Genomic DNA, 18,973 nt, shown 5'->3' on the forward strand with positions numbered 1-18,973 from the left:
CTATATAGACCGCTGTGAAAAGGTCTCGAAAAGTCGCCCAGCGAAGATAATCACCCGGGTAAACATCCGTATCGCACGGAGGAAGCCGACAGCCAGACGGAAGGGAATTTTGGGTCGGAACGGGTTGGACTTGAACTGATTTAGGAGAGATCGTATTGATCTGTTCCATAAGCTGGGCGACACACATTTCGTAAATAAAATATTTTGCCTTGAATTTCGAATTTAGGTACCTTTTGGGATCATAGTATAGCTTTAAAATAGCTAATAAATATTTTACAATAATTTTAAAATTATTTGGAAACCTTTGATTTTATCTAAAGAATGTTCGTTGTGTTCTTTAGATAAAATCAAAATCGTAAAAATTGTGTAAAAACCCGCCACTAAACTATAAAATAGCTAACGTTGTGGCGAAACTTGGTGTAGGATTCTGTCTCGTCGGCTCTGTATCACCGTTCTTTGCATGTGAGGAATATACGAAAGCAGGTGGATGTGCACTCTGTGTAAGAAAAAGGCCTACGGCCTAAGCTTGCTAAATGTATATTTGTATGGATGTAAATACATATGTGGAAATTGTCGCTCAGCGCAGAATAGAGCAAAGCTTGCCCGGTATATTTATGTTTATGCGCATATGCTTGAAAGTCTTTGGTCTTTGGAGAAATAATTTTTATATAGAAGCTGTGGACTAAAATTTTGGTTTAGTTAAATATTTATATTTCGGATTTTTATTTCCATTAATTGGAAGGAACATTTTTTAAGTTATTAAACTATCGCGTCGGTGTAATGAAATATATATATATAGAATAAAAATTTTAAATCTATATATAAAAATGCTCTGTTCGTGTCTACTTCCTTCATAGACTTGAAAAGTTCTGAACCGTTTAAGCCCAAATTTTGACACAACATGCGTTGAGGTTCCAGCTCGGTTATTGTCTACTTTTGATGTTGATAGCTTATCTGCGGTTGCGAATATATCAATTTTTTTAGCGTTTCCCCGTGCCTCTACTGCTGCGCCCTCTACAGGCAGCTAGCTGAATCGAAGCATTTCCTGTCAAACATTCAAAACATATTGAAAGAAGAAATTGGAGATAAAAATTTTATTTTTTTGTTCAGGTTCAGTAAGAAATGAAGTCATGCCACCCAAGAAGTCGAGTTTGGGTCGTCGTACTCGCAATACAGAAGCAAACAGACTTAAGATTACGAATATGACTGACGAAGAACGGGCCTCCATCCGAGAGACTGAGCGGATGAAAGCAATGCAGATGCACAACGAGGAATCAGCAGAATGACGAGCAGATAGGCTTGAGAGAAAACGATTGAGAGTTAGGCAATCGATTTGATTCACTCTCAAAATAATGAACGTGACAGGGCAAGGGTAGCTGAAGCGCGTTTACAGCTTGCAGCAGATCAAAACCTGCAATACAATCGTCTTGCATTCAGATATAATCCAACTGTTGATTACAGCTCGAATCGCAATGTCGTTATTGGCCGGATGCATCAGGTCTGCATATACTGTCAGGCTCCTTTGATTGAATCAGACGAAACTTCGGTCCGAGGAATATAGCGTTGGAAAGCTCACGATTTTGCTATCCTCATACATAGGTAGTCCACGCCACATGCATGAATATGCTCAAGATGCCATGGCATATGTTCGTTGCTACGGCCGTCCATATTTATTTATCACCTTCACATGAAATCCAGCTTGGGACGAGATAGTACAGCTGTTATTTCCTGCACAATCATATAGGGATAGGCATGACATCACAGCCCGTGTTTTCAGACAAAAGTTCAAGTCACTGATGGATTTCATTGTGAAACATGGAGTTTTTGGATCTGTGCGGTGCTAGATGTATTCAGTATGATAAAATTACTCCAGACGAAATCGACGATGTTATATGCGCTGAGATTCCATGGGCAGAGGTTGATACGGATTTGCATGAAGTTGTCATCAAGAACATGATCCATGGCCCTTGTGGTACCCTCAACCCATGTTCACCATGAATGGTAGACGGGAAGTGTTCCAAGCGATATCCTCGAGCATTTACAGCCAACACCGTAACAGGGGACGATGGATATCCTCTGTGTAGGAGACGGTCAACTGAAGATGGAGGGACTTCGGCAACTTTAAACATGAGAATTGGTGATATTGAGGTAGACAATCGTTGGGTGGTTCCATACTCACCACTATTGTCAAAATCATACAAAGCGCACATCAACGTAGAATATTGCAATTCCGTGAAATCGATTAAATATAACTGCAAGTACGTGAATAAAGGCAGCGATATGGCAGTTTTTGGTGTTCAGGCAGAAAATGGTGACAGCAATGCAGTACGAGTTGTCGATGAAATCTCTCAATACCAGGCTGGAAGATACATAAGCAGCAACGAGGCTGCATGGCGAATTTTTTCGATCCCAATTCATGACCGCTATCCAGCTGTAGTTCACTTGGCAGTAAATTTGGAGAATGGTCAACGTGTCTATTTCACAGAACTAAATGTGCAAGAAAGAGTCCTGAATCCGCCTACGACAACTCTGACTGCCTTCTTCACCTTATGCCAGGAAGATGCTTTTGCCATAACCTTGAACTATTCAGAAGTGCCCTCTTAACCACAATATGCCACAGAGAAACGTGGCAGGGTACAGCTAGTATATATAAGTTAACTAAGCAATGACCGATCGTCCGAAAGCTCGCTCCGGCCAAATTGCTGACACAGCGTCTGGCCGGAAGCCCGTGCATAGCCGCCAAGCACTATCCATTGGAGTGGCCGCTATGAGTCCCTTTTCATAGGTCCTAGACTTCTATTGATTCGTTCAACTTGGCCATTAGCCTGCGGCGAGCCCGTCGCTATTTTTATATGCTTCACGTTACTTTTTCCCATAAACTCTGCAAAATCAGAAGATGTAAAACAACTGCCTCGATCAGATACTATGCATCTAGGTATACTATAAGCTCGAAAATAATCTGTTAATGCACTTATCACTTCTTTTGTATTCGTCGTTTTTGTTGTGTACAAACTTTGTAAAAGCATCTACGACCACAAATATATGTTTTTTCGATCTGCTACTATCTACCGGCCCATAATGATCTATATGAATGATCTCAAAAGGTTTGTTGCCTTTTGGTATGCTATGTAAACGTCCATCTCCTCTACCTACTTTCGGAGCATACGCTATGCACTTTAAACAATTTTGAATGTGTTCTACGACTTTATCTTTCATGCGTGGAAACCAATAACTCTTCCCAATAACTTCTAACATTTTATCCCTCCCAATATGACCCATTTCATCATGATACTTGTATAGCACATGTTCCTCCATTCGATTCGGTACGTAAAATAATAATCTGTTGCCGTTGCTTTTCCTATAGATCACGCCATTTCTCATTTCATATAACTTATCTCGCTACTTTCTAACATTTTCCTAATTTCCTGAACTTTTACATCTTTTCATTGACAAATTACTAAATTTGTTTTGAATGTATTTGCCTCCACTATCATAATATTGTTGCATCTACTCAATGCATCTTCGTGTTGCATTTGTCTACCTGCTCTGTGCTTTAATTCATAATCGAATTCCTGCATCTCTAGAGCCCACCTTGCTATTCTTGGGTTCAACTCAATCTTATTGAGGGTTAAAGTCTGTTACAATTTTAAATCGTTTGCCTAGCAAATATATTCTAAATCTTTTTAACGCGTAAATTATAGCTAAAGTCTCCAATTCAAAACTGTGATACTTCGCTTCCGTTGCAGTTGATCTGTTTGAAAAATAAAAAATAGGATGTAGCTTGCTGTCATCTTTTTTCTGCAAAAGCACAGCCCCAAATCCTAAAGAACTTGCATCGCAGTGAAGTTCGACATCATCTCTGTAATCGTATAAAGCTAACACTGGCGCTTCCATCAACTTGGCCTTTAAAAGCGAAAAACAATTCAACTCTTCTTCTTCAAACCTAAAAAGCCTATCCTTTCTCAATAAATCATATAATGGTTTCGCTAATATAGAAAAATCCTTAATGAATCGTCGAAAATACGAACAAAGACCCAAAAAGCTTTGAACTGCTTGCACCTTGCCTGGGATCGGAAAGTTTTGTATAGCTTCTAACCCCTTGCTATCAGCCTTAATCCCATCTTTTGAAATTAGAAAACCTAAATATTTGACCTTGTCTTGTAAAAATTTGCATTTATCCATTCTCAATTCTAACTTGTTTTCTACTAACCTTCTAAATACTTTTTTACAACATCTAAATGTTCTTCTAAACTTTAGTTTGCAACTAAAATATCGTCCATGTATATGATTATCTTCTTTTCTCTTATCATGTCCGAAAATATGTCATTGACGAATCTCTGGAATACCTATGGGGCTGTTTTAAGACCCATGGGCATCCGTAGAAACTCAAACTGCCCCAACGGGGTGGAAAACGACGTATATTTCACTGACTCTTCGTTAACAAATACATGAAAGTAGCCATTCTTAAGATCCAATTTTGTAAATACCGAATTTCCCACTAAGCTATCTAAAAGGTCATCAATTAATGGTATCGGTCCTTAGTCATGATTTTGTTCAATTTTCTAAAATCTATGCAAAGTCTAAGTTCACCCGACTTCTTCTTCACTAATACGATAGGAGAAGCATACTCCGATTTACTAGGTTGAATAATCCCATCTCTAATGTATTCGTCTAACATTTTTGACAATGCTTCCTTCTCACTATATGACAGTCTTCTTGGTGCGCAGCTAAATGGTTTTGAGTTTTCTAACACTATTTTCATTTCACATTTTATTTTCGGAACTTCCGGTCGCTTGACTTGAACATAATGCGTCTCTAATAACTTGAAAAACGTTTCACAATCCTTATAGTTTACTTGCTCACCAACATTATAAAGTTTTTCTTCCTCACAGTTTTCTAAAATGTTTATATTCATCATTTTTTTTATCAAAATTTTCGTCCAACACACCTCGTTGTTCCTCACCTGACCCTTTTGTACCTAAAGTTTGTTCCCGTATAACGTCTGTACCTAAATTATTTTCTTCTAAACACTCACCTAAGCTTGTACCTAAACCATTTTCTCTTAAATCTGTACCTAAAATGTTCTCACCTAAACTTGTACCTAAATTATTTTCTCCTACATTTGTACCTAAAATGTTCTCACCTAAACTTGTACCAAAATTATTTTCTCCTAAAATTGTACCTAAATCTTTTTGATCTAAATCTGTACTGAAACTACCTTTATCTAAATTTTTATCCACTAAAATTTCACTTTCTAAACTTTCACAATCTAATTCTTTATCCAATTCATAAGGGCACTAAACTAATGTTCGTATTACGACCGATTTGGGTTTTAAATTCCTCGATTGTAATCATTTTTTAAGTTTCTAAATTAATTTCCAAATTACAAGCTTTCATAAAATCTCTCCCCAGCACAATATTACAGAGCTTAGATTCGCTAGCCACAACAATTAATTTAAACCAAATCTTTATTTTATTTTTTAATACAAAGCATACTATTTTTCCATAGCTTTTCAATAAGCTTTTGTTTAATCCGAAATAACTTTCTCTTAGAGGTTCTAACTTAATGTTTTTCGGTATACAAGAACGTTTTATGAGCGGGCTTCCCGAATCTATTTGGCACTTTGTAATAATAGGCTGGTTAGTATTTTCCACACAAAAAATTTAAATACTCTTACATAGTTATTTTCCACCTTCTTCTTATTTTGGGGACATACAGCAATACGGTGATCCTCTGCGCCACAGCCATAACACGAATTAGGCTCTCGCTTTGGCTTGGTGCACTCCCACTTCAGTGCCCCTTGCCGTTGCAAGGTGATGCGAAACTGTATGTTGCCATTTCGCCATCTCGCTGTACGTCGCCTCTGCCGTCGCCTTTGCCGCCTCCTCTGCCGTCGCCTCGTTGCGTGTTCTGGAAACTTCTGGTAGGTAGCTGTTCAAAGTTCTCGGAACTGTTGTTGTTGGCGTCGTTGTTTCGTCGCCCGCCACTGTCGCCAACTCCAACGCCTAGCTGTCCTGCCTTACGGAACCATGCCGAATTCGAGCATTTTCGTCTCTTCATTCCCGCCGTCTTCGTTGCTCTGGCTGCTGCCGACATTGGCGCCGATCTGACGATTCAAACGGTTCCATCTCCACACACTCTTCCGAAGCACTACCTCGAATTTCAATAGGGACCTTGGCTAGCCTTGCGAACAGCTCCACTTGTGTGCCCTTCGTGGGCAAATTCAACAGTTCCAACCACCTCTTCAATTGGACAACCGTTATATCTGCTATGTTTGTCCATTTTTTATTTTAGTTTGATGAGAAAAATTTCGCGTTCGTATCCCACTTCTGAAGTTTGTGGCCGCCTTTTAGTTTTAAACACTTCTTATTGTTTTCTCCTATTATTAATATTTTCTTTATTATTTAAGTTCGAACTTTTTATACTTGGTTTTATCTTTTCTTCACTCTTGTCTTTACACTTCTTGTCTTTACACTTCTTGTCTTTACACGTCTACTCTCGTTCCGATCTTCTCACCAAGTGATCTGCCGCTCTCTGCAACCACTCAAACAACCCCCATTTTCAGCCAGTCGCTCTCTCATGCTCTCTCTTGAGAGAGCGTAACATCTCAATAAGAGTGGCCAGAGCATACTTATCTTATCTGGCCTGCTACAAAACTGTTAATAAATTAAACATGTGCATGTCATAGGATGTCATCAATAAAAATTCATTAACAATTCATCGATGATTCATCAACAAATTCGATGATTCATCAACAAAATGCCTTTCGGGATATATATTGTCAGAAAAAAAAAAAACTTAAAATAAGTAGTAATTATAGTTAAATAACTTAAATATTTATTTATTTCTTTGCACACTGTATACTTAATTACAAATTAAGCTGCAGTATGAGTGTCAGCCATAGCTGCTTAGGCTGATAACTTAAATAATTTGTCCCCCAATGCAAGCGCTAGCCGCTAAGTATTGCTGTGGCGTCATAAGCAAGTGTGCCGCCGCCGAGGCACACTGGCTGTGGCCGTCCAAAATCTTTGAAAAAGACTCTGCATGCAGAAATTTGAACACGCGTACAAACGTGCGACCGATTGTACACATATACACAGAATCGAGAGAACAGCGCAAAGAAACGCACCCCTGCTCATCGTTCCACGGTCGATCTGCCACTGAAAAGTGAATTCTTGTTGTGCTCGATTTCGAACGAAAGCTTCGAACTCGAAAAAGCCGAACGCACTCTGGGGTTCTAAACATATCGTTCGGGTGCTCTAGGGTTCCAGGCTCAGCCGTTTTTGTGATAGTACTTTTTTGTACTGTTTGACTTCTCTATGTATTTCTTGCTTAGTGCTAAAACCTAGCTTGGGCGAGCGGATTGAAAGCTCTTTTGACTGATAGAATAGGGACAGAGAGCCTACCGGACGTTTTGAGACTGATAGAGGGATCACACTGCCTCTCGAAAATAAGCGCCCTTTTCCCGTGAACATTCACCATGGCAGACTCCGCATGGGTGGGATAAAATACCTAGGGAACGTCTGTCTTAAAGCTTGGACCTAATCGCACTGATTGGTTATCTTTTTAACACAAATCTTAGAAGGTTGAATAGAATCTATGGCGCTCCGTAAGGAAAGAACTAAGTTTTAGCCACGTAGGAATTTTGGCTTTATTTGGATGGACTGCTCCCATAATGCCAGCGTCAGCTTAGGATGTTTCGTGGAGCAGAAATCAGCAAGAAGACATTCCCAACTTTCAGTAGAAAGGCGGACACTTCGAGGGCCGTAAGACAATAGTGGATGGTATCTTGCAGCTTCATCAAGGCCGCCGAAGATTCGTGTACAATGGAATGAATGTTCAATAACCTTTTCAGTTGACTGTTCACCAGCGATCGTTTGTTTTCCCAGGCTGAGCGAAAACCATCGTTGGTGAGCGGCGGATTTATAACTATGGAATGAGCTGCACCACTAGTCTTGGCATTTAAATAGAAAAACTTTTTTAAAGTTGTAAGCGCAGGATTGTCTATATAGACCGCTGTGAAAAGGTCTCGAAAAGTCGCCCAGCGAAGATAATCACCCGGGTAAACATCCGTATCGCACGGAGGAAGCCGACAGCCAGACGGAAGGGAATTTTGGGTCGGAACGGGTTGGACTTGAACTGATTTAGGAGAGATCGTATTGATCTGTTCCATAAGCTGGGCGACACACATTTCGTAAATAAAATATTTTGCCTTGAATTTCGAATTTAGGTACCTTTTGGGATCATAGTATAGCTTTAAAATAGCTAATAAATATTTTACAATAATTTTAAAATTATTTGGAAACCTTTGATTTTATCTAAAGAATGTTCGTTGTGTTCTTTAGATAAAATCAAAATCGTAAAAATTGTGTAAAAACCCGCCACTAAACTATAAAATAGCTAACGTTGTGGCGAAACTTGGTGTAGGATTCTGTCTCGTCGGCTCTGTATTACCGTTCTTTGCATGTGAGGAATATACGAAAGCAGGTGGATGTGCACTCTGTGTAAGAAAAAGGCCTACGGCCTAAGCTTGCTAAATGTATATTTGTATGGATGTAAATACATATGTGGAAATTGTCGCTCAGCGCAGAATAGAGCAAAGCTTGCCCGGTATATTTATGTTTATGCGCATATGCTTGAAAGTCTTTGGTCTTTGGAGAAATAATTTTTATATAGAAGCTGTGGACTAAAATTTTGGTTTAGTTAAATATTTATATTTCCGATTTTTATTTCCATTAATTGGAAGGAACATTTTTTAAGTTATTAAACTATCGTGTCGGTGTAATGAAATATATATATATAGAATAAAAATTTTAAATCTATATATAAAAATGCTCTGTTCGTGTCTACTTCCTTCATAGACTTGAAAAGTTCTGAACCGTTTAAGCCCAAATTTTGACACAACATGCGTTGAGGTTCCAGCTCGGTTATTGTCTACTTTTGATGTTGATAGCTTATCTGCGGTTGCGAATATATCAATTTTTTTAGCGTTTCCCCGTGCCTCTACTGCTGCGCCCTCTACAGGCAGCTAGCTGAATCGAAGCATTTCCTGTCAAACATTCAAAACATATTGAAAGAAGAAATTGGAGATAAAAATTTTATTTTTTTGTTCAGGTTCAGTAAGAAATGAAGTCATGCCACCCAAGAAGTCGAGTTTGGGTCGTCGTACTCGCAATACAGAAGCAAACAGACTTAAGATTACGAATATGACTGACGAAGAACGGGCCTCCATCCGAGAGACTGAGCGGATGAAAGCAATGCAGATGCACAACGAGGAATCAGCAGAATGACGAGCAGATAGGCTTGAGAGAAAACGATTGAGAGTTAGGCAGTCGCGTTCTGCAGCAATCGATTTGATTCACTCTCAAAATAATGAACGTGACAGGGCAAGGGTAGCTGAAGCGCGTTTACAGCTTGCAGCAGATCAAAACCTGCAATACAATCGTCTTGCATTCAGATATAATCCAACTGTTGATTACAGCTCGAATCGCAATGTCGTTATTGGCCGGATGCATCAGGTCTGCATATACTGTCAGGCTCCTTTGATTGAATCAGACGAAACTTCGGTCCGAGGAATATAGCGTTGGAAAGCTCACGATTTTGCTATCCTCATACATAGGTAGTCCACGCCACATGCATGAATATGCTCAAGATGCCATGGCATATGTTCGTTGCTACGGCCGTCCATATTTATTTATCACCTTCACATGAAATCCAGCTTGGGACGAGATAGTACAGCTGTTATTTCCTGCACAATCATATAGGGATAGGCATGACATCACAGCCCGTGTTTTCAGACAAAAGTTCAAGTCACTGATGGATTTCATTGTGAAACATGGAGTTTTTGGATCTGTGCGGTGCTAGATGTATTCAGTATGATAAAATTACTCCAGACGAAATCGACGATGTTATATGCGCTGAGATTCCATGGGCAGAGGTTGATACGGATTTGCATGAAGTTGTCATCAAGAACATGATCCATGGCCCTTGTGGTACCCTCAACCCATGTTCACCATGAATGGTAGACGGGAAGTGTTCCAAGCGATATCCTCGAGCATTTACAGCCAACACCGTAACAGGGGACGATGGATATCCTCTGTGTAGGAGACGGTCAACTGAAGATGGAGGGACTTCGGCAACTTTAAACATGAGAATTGGTGATATTGAGGTAGACAATCGTTGGGTGGTTCCATACTCACCACTATTGTCAAAATCATACAAAGCGCACATCAACGTAGAATATTGCAATTCCGTGAAATCGATTAAATATAACTGCAAGTACGTGAATAAAGGCAGCGATATGGCAGTTTTTGGTGTTCAGGCAGAAAATGGTGACAGCAATGCAGTACGAGTTGTCGATGAAATCTCTCAATACCAGGCTGGAAGATACATAAGCAGCAACGAGGCTGCATGGCGAATTTTTTCGATCCCAATTCATGACCGCTATCCAGCTGTAGTTCACTTGGCAGTAAATTTGGAGAATGGTCAACGTGTCTATTTCACAGAACTAAATGTGCAAGAAAGAGTCCTGAATCCGCCTACGACAACTCTGACTGCCTTCTTCACCTTATGCCAGGAAGATGCTTTTGCCATAACCTTGAACTATTCAGAAGTGCCCTCTTAACCACAATATGCCACAGAGAAACGTGGCAGGGTACAGCTAGTATATATAAGTTAACTAAGCAATGACCGATCGTCCGAAAGCTCGCTCCGGCCAAATTGCTGACACAGCGTCTGGCCGGAAGCCCGTGCATAGCCGCCAAGCACTATCCATTGGAGTGGCCGCTATGAGTCCCTTTTTATGTTAGCTTTAAGTTCATTTCAATTTTGATATTCATCGATTAAAGAGCACAAGCTCATTCAATATAACTCCAGCAACCGCCGTTAACCATCTTATTATTTCTATACTGACTGAGTCTCTAGGCCAGCAGGTTAAGAAGGGCAGTCACCCTTCCATCCTAATCTTCGTAATTCACCATTGGAGAGAAATCACTAACTGGACTTCTGTACCGACACAGCGGCAAGGGAATCTCCACTGTGAACTTAAATACGTAGAGGGAAATAACTAACCGGACTTCTGCACGAAGACAGCAGCGAGGGAACCTCTACAGTAAAATTAACTGATTGGCGCCCACGTTAAATTACCCATCTAAGTCGGGGAAATCATGTAAGTGAGCACTTCTGTTCCAAAAATTTTCCGGCATCTGCATTGGTAAAATATTTAAATACGCTATATTTTCTGCAGCTCTGTATGAGTTTCGTGTTAACATTTTTTTAAATAAACATACTCACTAATTGTTAATTGTTATTGGTGTAATCACAAGTGATATTATTTATGTTTTTCATTGTGTGTATTTAAAAACAAAAAAAATAATAAAAATGTGAATGCTTGAACAGTGGAAACACCAAATACGAGTTTTGTGATAGAATAAGAATCGATATAACATTTTGATATCTTATCGAAAAAATAAAGAACTAGTTTTGTTTGCAGTGTCTATGGATGTGGCTCGTATTAATTCATTCATAAAAATGGCGGATAGACTCACGCAGTTGCAGGATACTGTTAACCAGGTAATTCCAAATACATGTGACTTTTTAAAGGAATGTTGAAATATTTTACTTTGCAGCAAGCGGAGCATTTTTGCAATGCGATAGGTGTCATTCAACAAACATCTTACCCAAGTAAGTTTGCCAATTTCGACAGAACTGGATCGCAAACTCCAACTTCCAATCAACCACAAGAAGATTATGCTCAGCTATTCGCGCAATTAATTGCAAGATGTGCCAAGGATATTGACACTTTAATAGAATCATTACCAAATGAAGACAGTTCTATTGAGTTACAAAATTCTAGCCTTAAAAGGCTAGAAATTGAAAATCAAGAAACAGCCCTTCAACTTGAAGTTGTGGTACAAAAAGGAGAGCTTTTACTGGAGAAAATTCAGTCTGCTTTGGAAAATATTGCTCAAGCTCAGTTGGACATGCAAACAACACATAAATCTAGTTTTCACTAAAGACAAAGATTGTTTCTTAACTTAACTCATGTATTTATTCTTAATGTTTATTTTAATATTTACAAGCCTGTAGGTATATTTATCTACATTACTTTATCTTAAATAACTTGTAACTTAATTATAATTGTTCTATAAATTTTAAAACAGTATTATTACTCTTATTACGTGTATGTCTTATATTAAAGAGGAATTGCGAGTATAATAAATAAAACTATCTGCATCTGAACAAACAATAAATTTTAATTTGTCGACATATTTAACATATGCGACTGATTTATAGGAGTATACACATATTGTAAGCTTTAGTTAAGAGTACCGCGGCAACCTTGGGCTCCACATAGACAAGGTATTTTTTCTTCTTCCAGCGGAAATTTATAATCGTACGTTATTTCCTCATTAATGCCTATAGGCTGCTTCGAATATATAACAATTTTTTTTTCAGACTCTATGGTAATGACCTTTGCATAGCAATTTGGCTGAAATTGAACAAAAATATTAAAAATTTGTAAATAAGATATTCAGCAATACATGCATCAGTTCTTACATTGCAACTGTGATTAATAAATCGAGCTAAATTTCCACATTTAGTAGCATCGATTATAGTTTCCATGTCAATCCGGAATAGATAAGAACTACCAATTCCAATCGCTTCATATTTGGTTTCTCTTAAATCTGCAACCACGGGTCGAATCATTTGACCTACGTATTCAATCACCATTTCATCTGCAGCTATAGGCTCCATTGCAAACAACCCCCAGTCATGTATAGCAGACTTAGCAAACTTTAACTGTTTTTTCCGAAACTTGAGCTGATTGAATTTCAAAAGCTCAGATTCGCCCATAGAACCAAAAGCTGTTAAAAGTCGTCTCTGGTTTGACCGCGCCTCTCGGGAAATGCCTTGCATTTTGGAAATTAATTTATTGTGATGATGATTGGTAAGTGCTGTAGGATCTTCAGTACGGTCTTCATTGTGGGCATCCTCTGTATTTGCTTTTGTATGATGGTACTTGTGCTTGGCCTTTTCTCTAACATCCAATTTATAAAATCCTTCAGTCCGGGCGCAACCAGTTTTATGACGTATTAGTTCATCATCTTTCCTACGCTTCTTTGGCGGAGGCGGCCAAAATGCTCGGTCAGTTGTACAGTGATCTACCCAATGCGTATTGTTTAGAAACATTCTAAAAAAAAAGGCATTAATATATTACATAATTTACTTATAAATAATACTTACGCGTATGGTTCCTTTTGCAAATGCTCCGAATAACTCTTTTTTATATAGTTAATGTCTTCTAAATCAATGCCTTTTGTAAGAAAAGTGTATAAAATAACCATTTCCTCATTTTGATCACGAGCTTTATACATTTGATGTGGAACAAAATTCGTAGTTTGCCGTGCAAGCTCGACAAATGTGTTTATAATTGGTTCTATTTCCATCTTTTCATTCGTCTGACGTGGGATTATGTCCTTCTTTTTTCTTTGAGCACGACTAGAATCTTTACGGGGTCTGCCTGGCCCTGATCGTATTATTTGGACAACACCAATCTTATTATTTTCCCGTTTATGATCCAACATATTTGTACCCTGATCATTAAGCTTATAATATGGGATGCTGGAGAAAACAAACTGTGCTTGTGGCGGCAATGAGTAGCAATGTTCTAGCGCAACTTGGCTTGCTTGTGATGCCTGACTAGAGCCTCCGTCTGACGAGGCCGGTGATTGACTTATTTTATTTTCTTCATTGGAATTTGTGCATAACTTTTTGTAATCTCGAGCATCGCCATCGAAAGATTTAAACGAACGCGAGTCGTCATTATTCAATTTTGGCTTTTCATTATATCCCGGTTTATTAACTATTTCCCCGATAATATCATTTTGCATTTTACTTTTCTTGAGAGAAAGTTTTTCATCTTGTTCATTTAAATTATTCAATATTATCGATTGGAGTTTTGAAATATCGGGATTCTGTGCAGGGTCATGAGGCGGTGATTTTTGGCTATTTACTGAAGCCATTTTGCGGCTCTCATCTAAATGGTTTTCGTTTTTCCTCCCCTGTTCCTCCAAAAATTCCCGTTCAATTTGAGCCATATACTCTGTATTTCTTCGCCTCTTCTCCTGATATTCACGCTCTTCCTCCGAGTCGCTGTAAATCCGATCATATTCAAACGAGCTTTTTTGTTTATAACGATCTATTTTTTCTATTTCCTCTTCATTGTAGTCTGGAGGAGGTACAGGTGTAGGTGAGCGCTGACATTCTTCAATTTTTCGTGTAACCCTACCTGGGGGCACAAATGCGGTGTCATTTTCATTTTCCCCTAACCCAAAACTACTGTCTTTGCTGATATCTTCGAGATCAGAAGGAAAAGATAAAAATATCTTATTCTTTACAATATTTTCATTTTCTTCATCTGTATCGGAATAAATATTATTTTTTTTCGTTCGACCACGCCTTGTAAAGCCAAATTCCTTATTTCGTTTTTTGTCCTCATCAGAATCCGAGTATATATTTTTAAATGTCATATTCTTAGTAGGTGCTAGACTTGAACGAACTTTATTCTTTGTAAGTTTTTGCCGTTGGGTCCGATTTCTTTTATGATGCTCTTCTTCAAGACTATCATCTTCACTGTTTCGTTCGACTTCACCATATTCATTGATTTCATTTTCAGCTTCACTAGATGACGATGACGATGAAGAAAAGAAACTTGAAATACTTTCCTTTCTCTTTAAATTAACAAGTGGCGGCAAATCTTTATTTAAAATGCTCTCCTTTAAACTGGGACCTAAAACATCAGAACTGCCAATATTAGAATCTTCCTTTTCAGAGTCCGAACGTTGTACCATTTCCTCTTGATCGCTAAGATCTCGATCTATTGTATGTCGTTTAGGACTAATAGGACTAGGATGCTTTCGAATGCGTCGAAAAGATGGCAACTTAGGCATTGCTGCTCTTATACCTATACTTGAAAATGATTGAAAATCTAGAATGTCACGTTGTGTATTAATGAATTGATTAATATCAGGCGCCTTCTCATTACAAAGAGCCTCTTTTTGAACAACTGAGGTAGTATTTAATGCAGAATCAGGTAATTCTACTAAAGTTTTAGAACGAGATTTTAACGTATGCTCATCCCACCATGCTTCAAAATTTTTGAAAGCTATTACTTCAATCATTCGTTTGTTTACATCTCGTTTTAAGATTTGCTTTAGCTCTTCCACAATATAGTTTATAACTTGTTTTAATTTGGCTGTCATTTCGTCACTCTGATCTGAAACGGTATATTGGTAGTTAAAAGTTTTGTCGTATGCATTCAAGCTAAATGCAGTAACGCCTGCCAAATACACCGGCTGCATATAAGCAGCGTTTGATAAATATCTGCTGGTTAAACCAGAGTCTGGTGTGAGAGTGGAAGGATAGTGCCCATAGCCTGAAGCTTGATAATAATACGGATGTTGATTAGATGGACTGTGATATATGTAGGACGAGGATATAGTATGCTTTCTAGGTGTCCCATCTTCCGAAGCTAATATATCTTGGGTCGCATCCTCATGAGAAGATAAGCTCGATAATGACATATTGTCATCATTTTTGTCGTTTTGAGTAGTAGAACCGATTTTAAATCTATTTTTTTTAACAATAATTTCATCGTCACTTGAAATATCACTTGCCCCATGTTGCGGTTGAACAGCCATTATACTTTTTTGGATAGATTTTGTTTTATTTTCTGAATTATTGGAATCGAAGTTAATGTCTATAGATTTAGCTTGCTTGCTTTTATCTGTTTCGGAGTCACTACTATCCATCTGAAGAAATGGTGGCGCATTTCCAAACGTTTTCCCTTTAAATATTAATGCTATTCGAGTATCTAAGTCTACATTTTCTGGTTCTGAGCTTACTTCTCTTTCGGTTTTTTCTTTGGACTCGTATTCAAAGTTCATAGATTTTGGCGATTGACTTTTAGCGGTCACCGATTGCGAAGAACACGCAATAACATTTTTTTCAAGTTTTAAATCTATATTGTCCCAGTTCTCTTCCTCTTCTTGAGAGGCGGGTGGATTTAATTGAGAATGAAATTTTGTTTGAACCCCGCTCAATTTTTTTTGTCCAATCCATGATTGAATATTTTCGTGCGAGGAGTAAGAACAACTATTAAAGCTATAGTGTCTAGTAGATCCTGTAGCTTCAGAATAGTATTGATTCCTTCTCAAATTGGAAGAGCTGATATTATTAGTTTCGAAATATTCATGACTGTACCGCTTATTATATTTAGGATCTGTTCGGTCCCTTCTATCTGTTTCTGTATACCTTTCGCGTTCTCTGTCACGGTACTCTCGTTCTTTTGGCGAGTTATGCCGGTGTTCTTTTTTTCCTCTTAATTGTTCTCGGGGTCTTAGTCGATCCCGAGCTGTATCTCTTTCTCCAGAACGGTGATAGTCACGCTCTCTTCCCATAAATATTCTGTCCCTTGGAACTTCAGGACTTTTATCTCTAGAACGTTGTCTATAATAATGTCGATCGTATTTTAAAAATGCAGAATGTTTTTCACGAACTCCATGCTCACGACTATAGGTTCTTTCCAATCGGCTACGATCTTTGAAATTACGATCTCTCTCTCTGTCTCTGTCGCGATCCCAGATACGTTCCCTACAGCGCACGCCAACATCAAGATTATTTTGTAAGGGGTTGTACCCAGAAAGATCCAAGGAGTCACTTTCAGTACAACCCTGATTAAAATCGCAATCTTGCTGGGAATAGGTATATACGTCGGTACCAGGTATAGGTTTCCCCACACATCGATTTGTGAGACTTTCTAGAGTTTTTTTTAAAATAACACCAAATGGGTCGCAAAACACATTTAATATCTAAAGTAAACATATTAGAGTTTGATTACAAATATATTAACATTTACCATACCTTTCCCATCACCGACTTTTCATTGTATTTTTCCACAAACTGTCTGGCTCCTTTGGCACTTTCAAACACGATGCGGGCAATTCCCATATGTTTGTTTGTTGTAGGATGATGATAAATATTTATTTCGTCGAATGTTCCACACTTGTCCAACATACTAGACAGAAACTGTCTATCAATGTTGTCATTCAGGTTGATAACCGTAACTTCAATAGCAGGTGGTTGTCCAACGTAATCAGAATCAATTACAAATCTGCATGTTGTTTCAACTGTTTATAGTGCTATTTAATTATATTTTGACTTATTTTACCTTGGTATAAGCAGCATAAGGGGATCAACCGGCCTGGCACGAATGCGAATAAGCGGATTGCGGGGATCCCTCGGCGTTATTGTTGGATAGGTCGCGTCACCTGGCACAACACCGTCGTAGCGGTACAGTTTGGCGCCGCATTTTATCAACTGTGGATCAGCTAAGAGTTTAAAATTACGGTGCATTTTCGTGTGTGGGAGAGGTGTAACATGGTTGCCACTGTTATAGTTATTGCGATTGTCCTGCATTTGCCCTTTAAACAAATATGAAAGTCTTAAAGCACGCCTGTTTATGTATCTTTAGAAATAAGCTGTTCTCTCAGGCCTATGCACAGTCCTACGTGTAATTTCCTAAAATAAATGATAATATTTTATATGACGATTATCAACAATATATATTGTACTAACGAATATTTTGACCTGAAAATTGTCTTTGATGTCATTGAAGTTCAAGCGATTAAGTTTGTTTGTAATTAATAAAAAACGAAGAATAGCAAACTCGTTAAACCAAGATCTTGGCAATAAATTTTTCTTGCAATTGTAGCTTCACATTTTATAGTTTCTGTTCGATAAAATTGTAAAATCTTGAAATATTAATACGTAAAGACAAAAACGAGGCTCCTTGTTTCTGTTGCCGATTATGAAATAAATCGATGTCTCTTAAAGTGTGTCGTCGTTTATAGCCTATTCCCATTGAATGTATTTGACAAAATAAAATGGAGTCATTACATTACATTGATTTTAGGAGAAACGATTATATGTAAGGGAAATGGAATTCGCGTTCGCACAACACAATAAACTATCAGCCACTTCTACCAACAAACGACAAAAATTTATAAACATTTTCATTAGTTTTTTTTATACCCCTTATCTTATTTACATCCTGCTTTGACATATAAATGTCGAGCAGCTGATCCGGTTTTTTTCACATTTTAATGCAGACTACTTTCATCATAGCAGCGTCGAAAATTGCCCTCTAAGAATACTCATATATCCACTTTTTCTATTAAAAATTCTTACATTTAACATATTTTTAAAGCAATGATAAAAATATCGATGGATAAAAAAAGGAATAAATAGAAATAAATATAATAACAACAAAATTTAGAGCATCAATATGTGGCACTAAGGATAACAAATTTTTAGGATATTCTATACATTCTATCTGCAGCTGGAAAGAGCTATTCCATACAAATTGCACAATCGATATATTTAGTCATTCAGCGACATCGGGGTTGCTGGCTAAAGCAAATGTCTTTATCGATGGATAAAAAAAGGAATAAATAGAAATAAATATAATAACAACAAAATTTAGAGCATCAATATGTGGCACTAAGGATAACAAATTTTTAGGATATTCTATACATTCTATCTGCAGCTGGAAAGAGCTATTCCATACAAATTGCACAATCGATATATTTAGTCATTCAGCGACATCGGGGTTGCTGGTTAAAGCAAATGTCTTTACAGAGAAAGGCTTAGCCGTTTTTGTGATAGTACTTTTTGTACTGTTTGACTTCTCTATGAATTTCTTGGTTAGTGATGGTACCCTACTCGCGGTAATAAGAAACACCCGAGTCTATTTGGCACCCGGTTTTTTTTATTACTGCCTAAAGGGTGCGAGCGCGTGCTACGGCACAATGCTTCGAAGGACTCGATACACAAGCCGGGCGCCGGAAATCAACAACCATTGGACTTGGAGTCTAAACTCACAGCGTATCTCCACCAAGACGAAGCGCAAGG

At 38.1% G+C, this 18,973-nt stretch overlaps 2 protein-coding genes and 2 long non-coding RNA genes across 6 annotated transcripts; 1 reads left to right on the forward strand and 3 right to left on the reverse strand.

Annotated features, from left to right (window-relative positions):
* Nucleotides 1–1,079: 1,079 nt before the first annotated feature.
* Nucleotides 1,080–4,624, reverse strand: LOC147645151 (uncharacterized). 3 transcript variants are annotated; one of them, XR_015270122.1, is made up of 3 exons: nucleotides 4,211–4,624; nucleotides 2,180–2,881; nucleotides 1,080–2,119 (listed from the first exon to the last, which is right to left on the reverse strand). It is a non-coding gene; the product is annotated as an uncharacterized LOC147645151 (long non-coding RNA). The 3 variants fall into 3 exon arrangements; XR_015270123.1 differs by having other exon boundaries at nucleotides 4,488–4,607; XR_015270121.1 differs by lacking the exon at nucleotides 4,211–4,624 and having other exon boundaries at nucleotides 2,180–3,278.
* Nucleotides 4,625–9,084: 4,460 nt separating this feature from the next.
* On the reverse strand, nucleotides 9,085–10,824 carry LOC147645152 (uncharacterized). The gene is made up of 2 exons (XR_015270119.1): nucleotides 10,201–10,824; nucleotides 9,085–10,140 (listed from the first exon to the last, which is right to left on the reverse strand). It is a non-coding gene; the product is annotated as an uncharacterized LOC147645152 (long non-coding RNA).
* A 325-nt stretch (nucleotides 10,825–11,149) lies between these two features.
* Nucleotides 11,150–12,252, forward strand: MED21 (mediator complex subunit 21). Its single transcript, XM_020954124.2, has 3 exons — nucleotides 11,150–11,168; nucleotides 11,493–11,572; nucleotides 11,629–12,252. Exons 2-3 carry the CDS (start codon nucleotides 11,498–11,500, stop codon nucleotides 12,013–12,015), a joined length of 462 nt encoding a protein of 153 aa, XP_020809783.1. The 5' UTR covers nucleotides 11,150–11,168; nucleotides 11,493–11,497; the 3' UTR covers nucleotides 12,016–12,252.
* Set1 (SET domain containing 1) lies at nucleotides 12,028–17,949 on the reverse strand. Its single transcript, XM_086825821.1, has 6 exons — nucleotides 17,639–17,949; nucleotides 17,232–17,581; nucleotides 16,925–17,174; nucleotides 13,247–16,872; nucleotides 12,560–13,193; nucleotides 12,028–12,491 (listed from the first exon to the last, which is right to left on the reverse strand). Exons 2-6 carry the CDS (start codon nucleotides 17,477–17,479, stop codon nucleotides 12,318–12,320), a joined length of 4,932 nt encoding a protein of 1,643 aa, XP_086681947.1. The 5' UTR covers nucleotides 17,480–17,581; nucleotides 17,639–17,949; the 3' UTR covers nucleotides 12,028–12,317.
* Between the last annotated feature and the right edge of the window lie 1,024 nt (nucleotides 17,950–18,973).

Source organism: Drosophila serrata, unplaced genomic scaffold (genome assembly GCF_035046125.1).
Source record: "Drosophila serrata isolate PLE 108 unplaced genomic scaffold, ASM3504612v1 contig_7, whole genome shotgun sequence".
Lineage (NCBI taxonomy): Eukaryota > Metazoa > Arthropoda > Insecta > Diptera > Drosophilidae > Drosophila > Drosophila serrata.

Bases quoted from the DNA above. Each gene is read 5' to 3' on its own strand.
- MED21 (XM_020954124.2), top strand. From the start codon at position 11,498: ATGGATGTGGCTCGTATTAATTCATTCATAAAAATGGCGGATAGACTC. The intron at 11,573-11,628 runs GTAATTCCAAAT...TTTACTTTGCAG, and splicing joins TGCAGGATACTGTTAACCAG to CAAGCGGAGCATTTTTGCAA.
- Set1 (XM_086825821.1), bottom strand. From the start codon at position 17,479: ATGCAGGACAATCGCAATAACTATAACAGTGGCAACCATGTTACACCT. The intron at 17,175-17,231 runs GTAAAATAAGTC...AACAACATGCAG, and splicing joins CTTATGCTGCTTATACCAAG to ATTTGTAATTGATTCTGATT. The intron at 12,492-12,559 runs GTAAGAACTGAT...GTTCAATTTCAG, and splicing joins TTATTAATCACAGTTGCAAT to CCAAATTGCTATGCAAAGGT.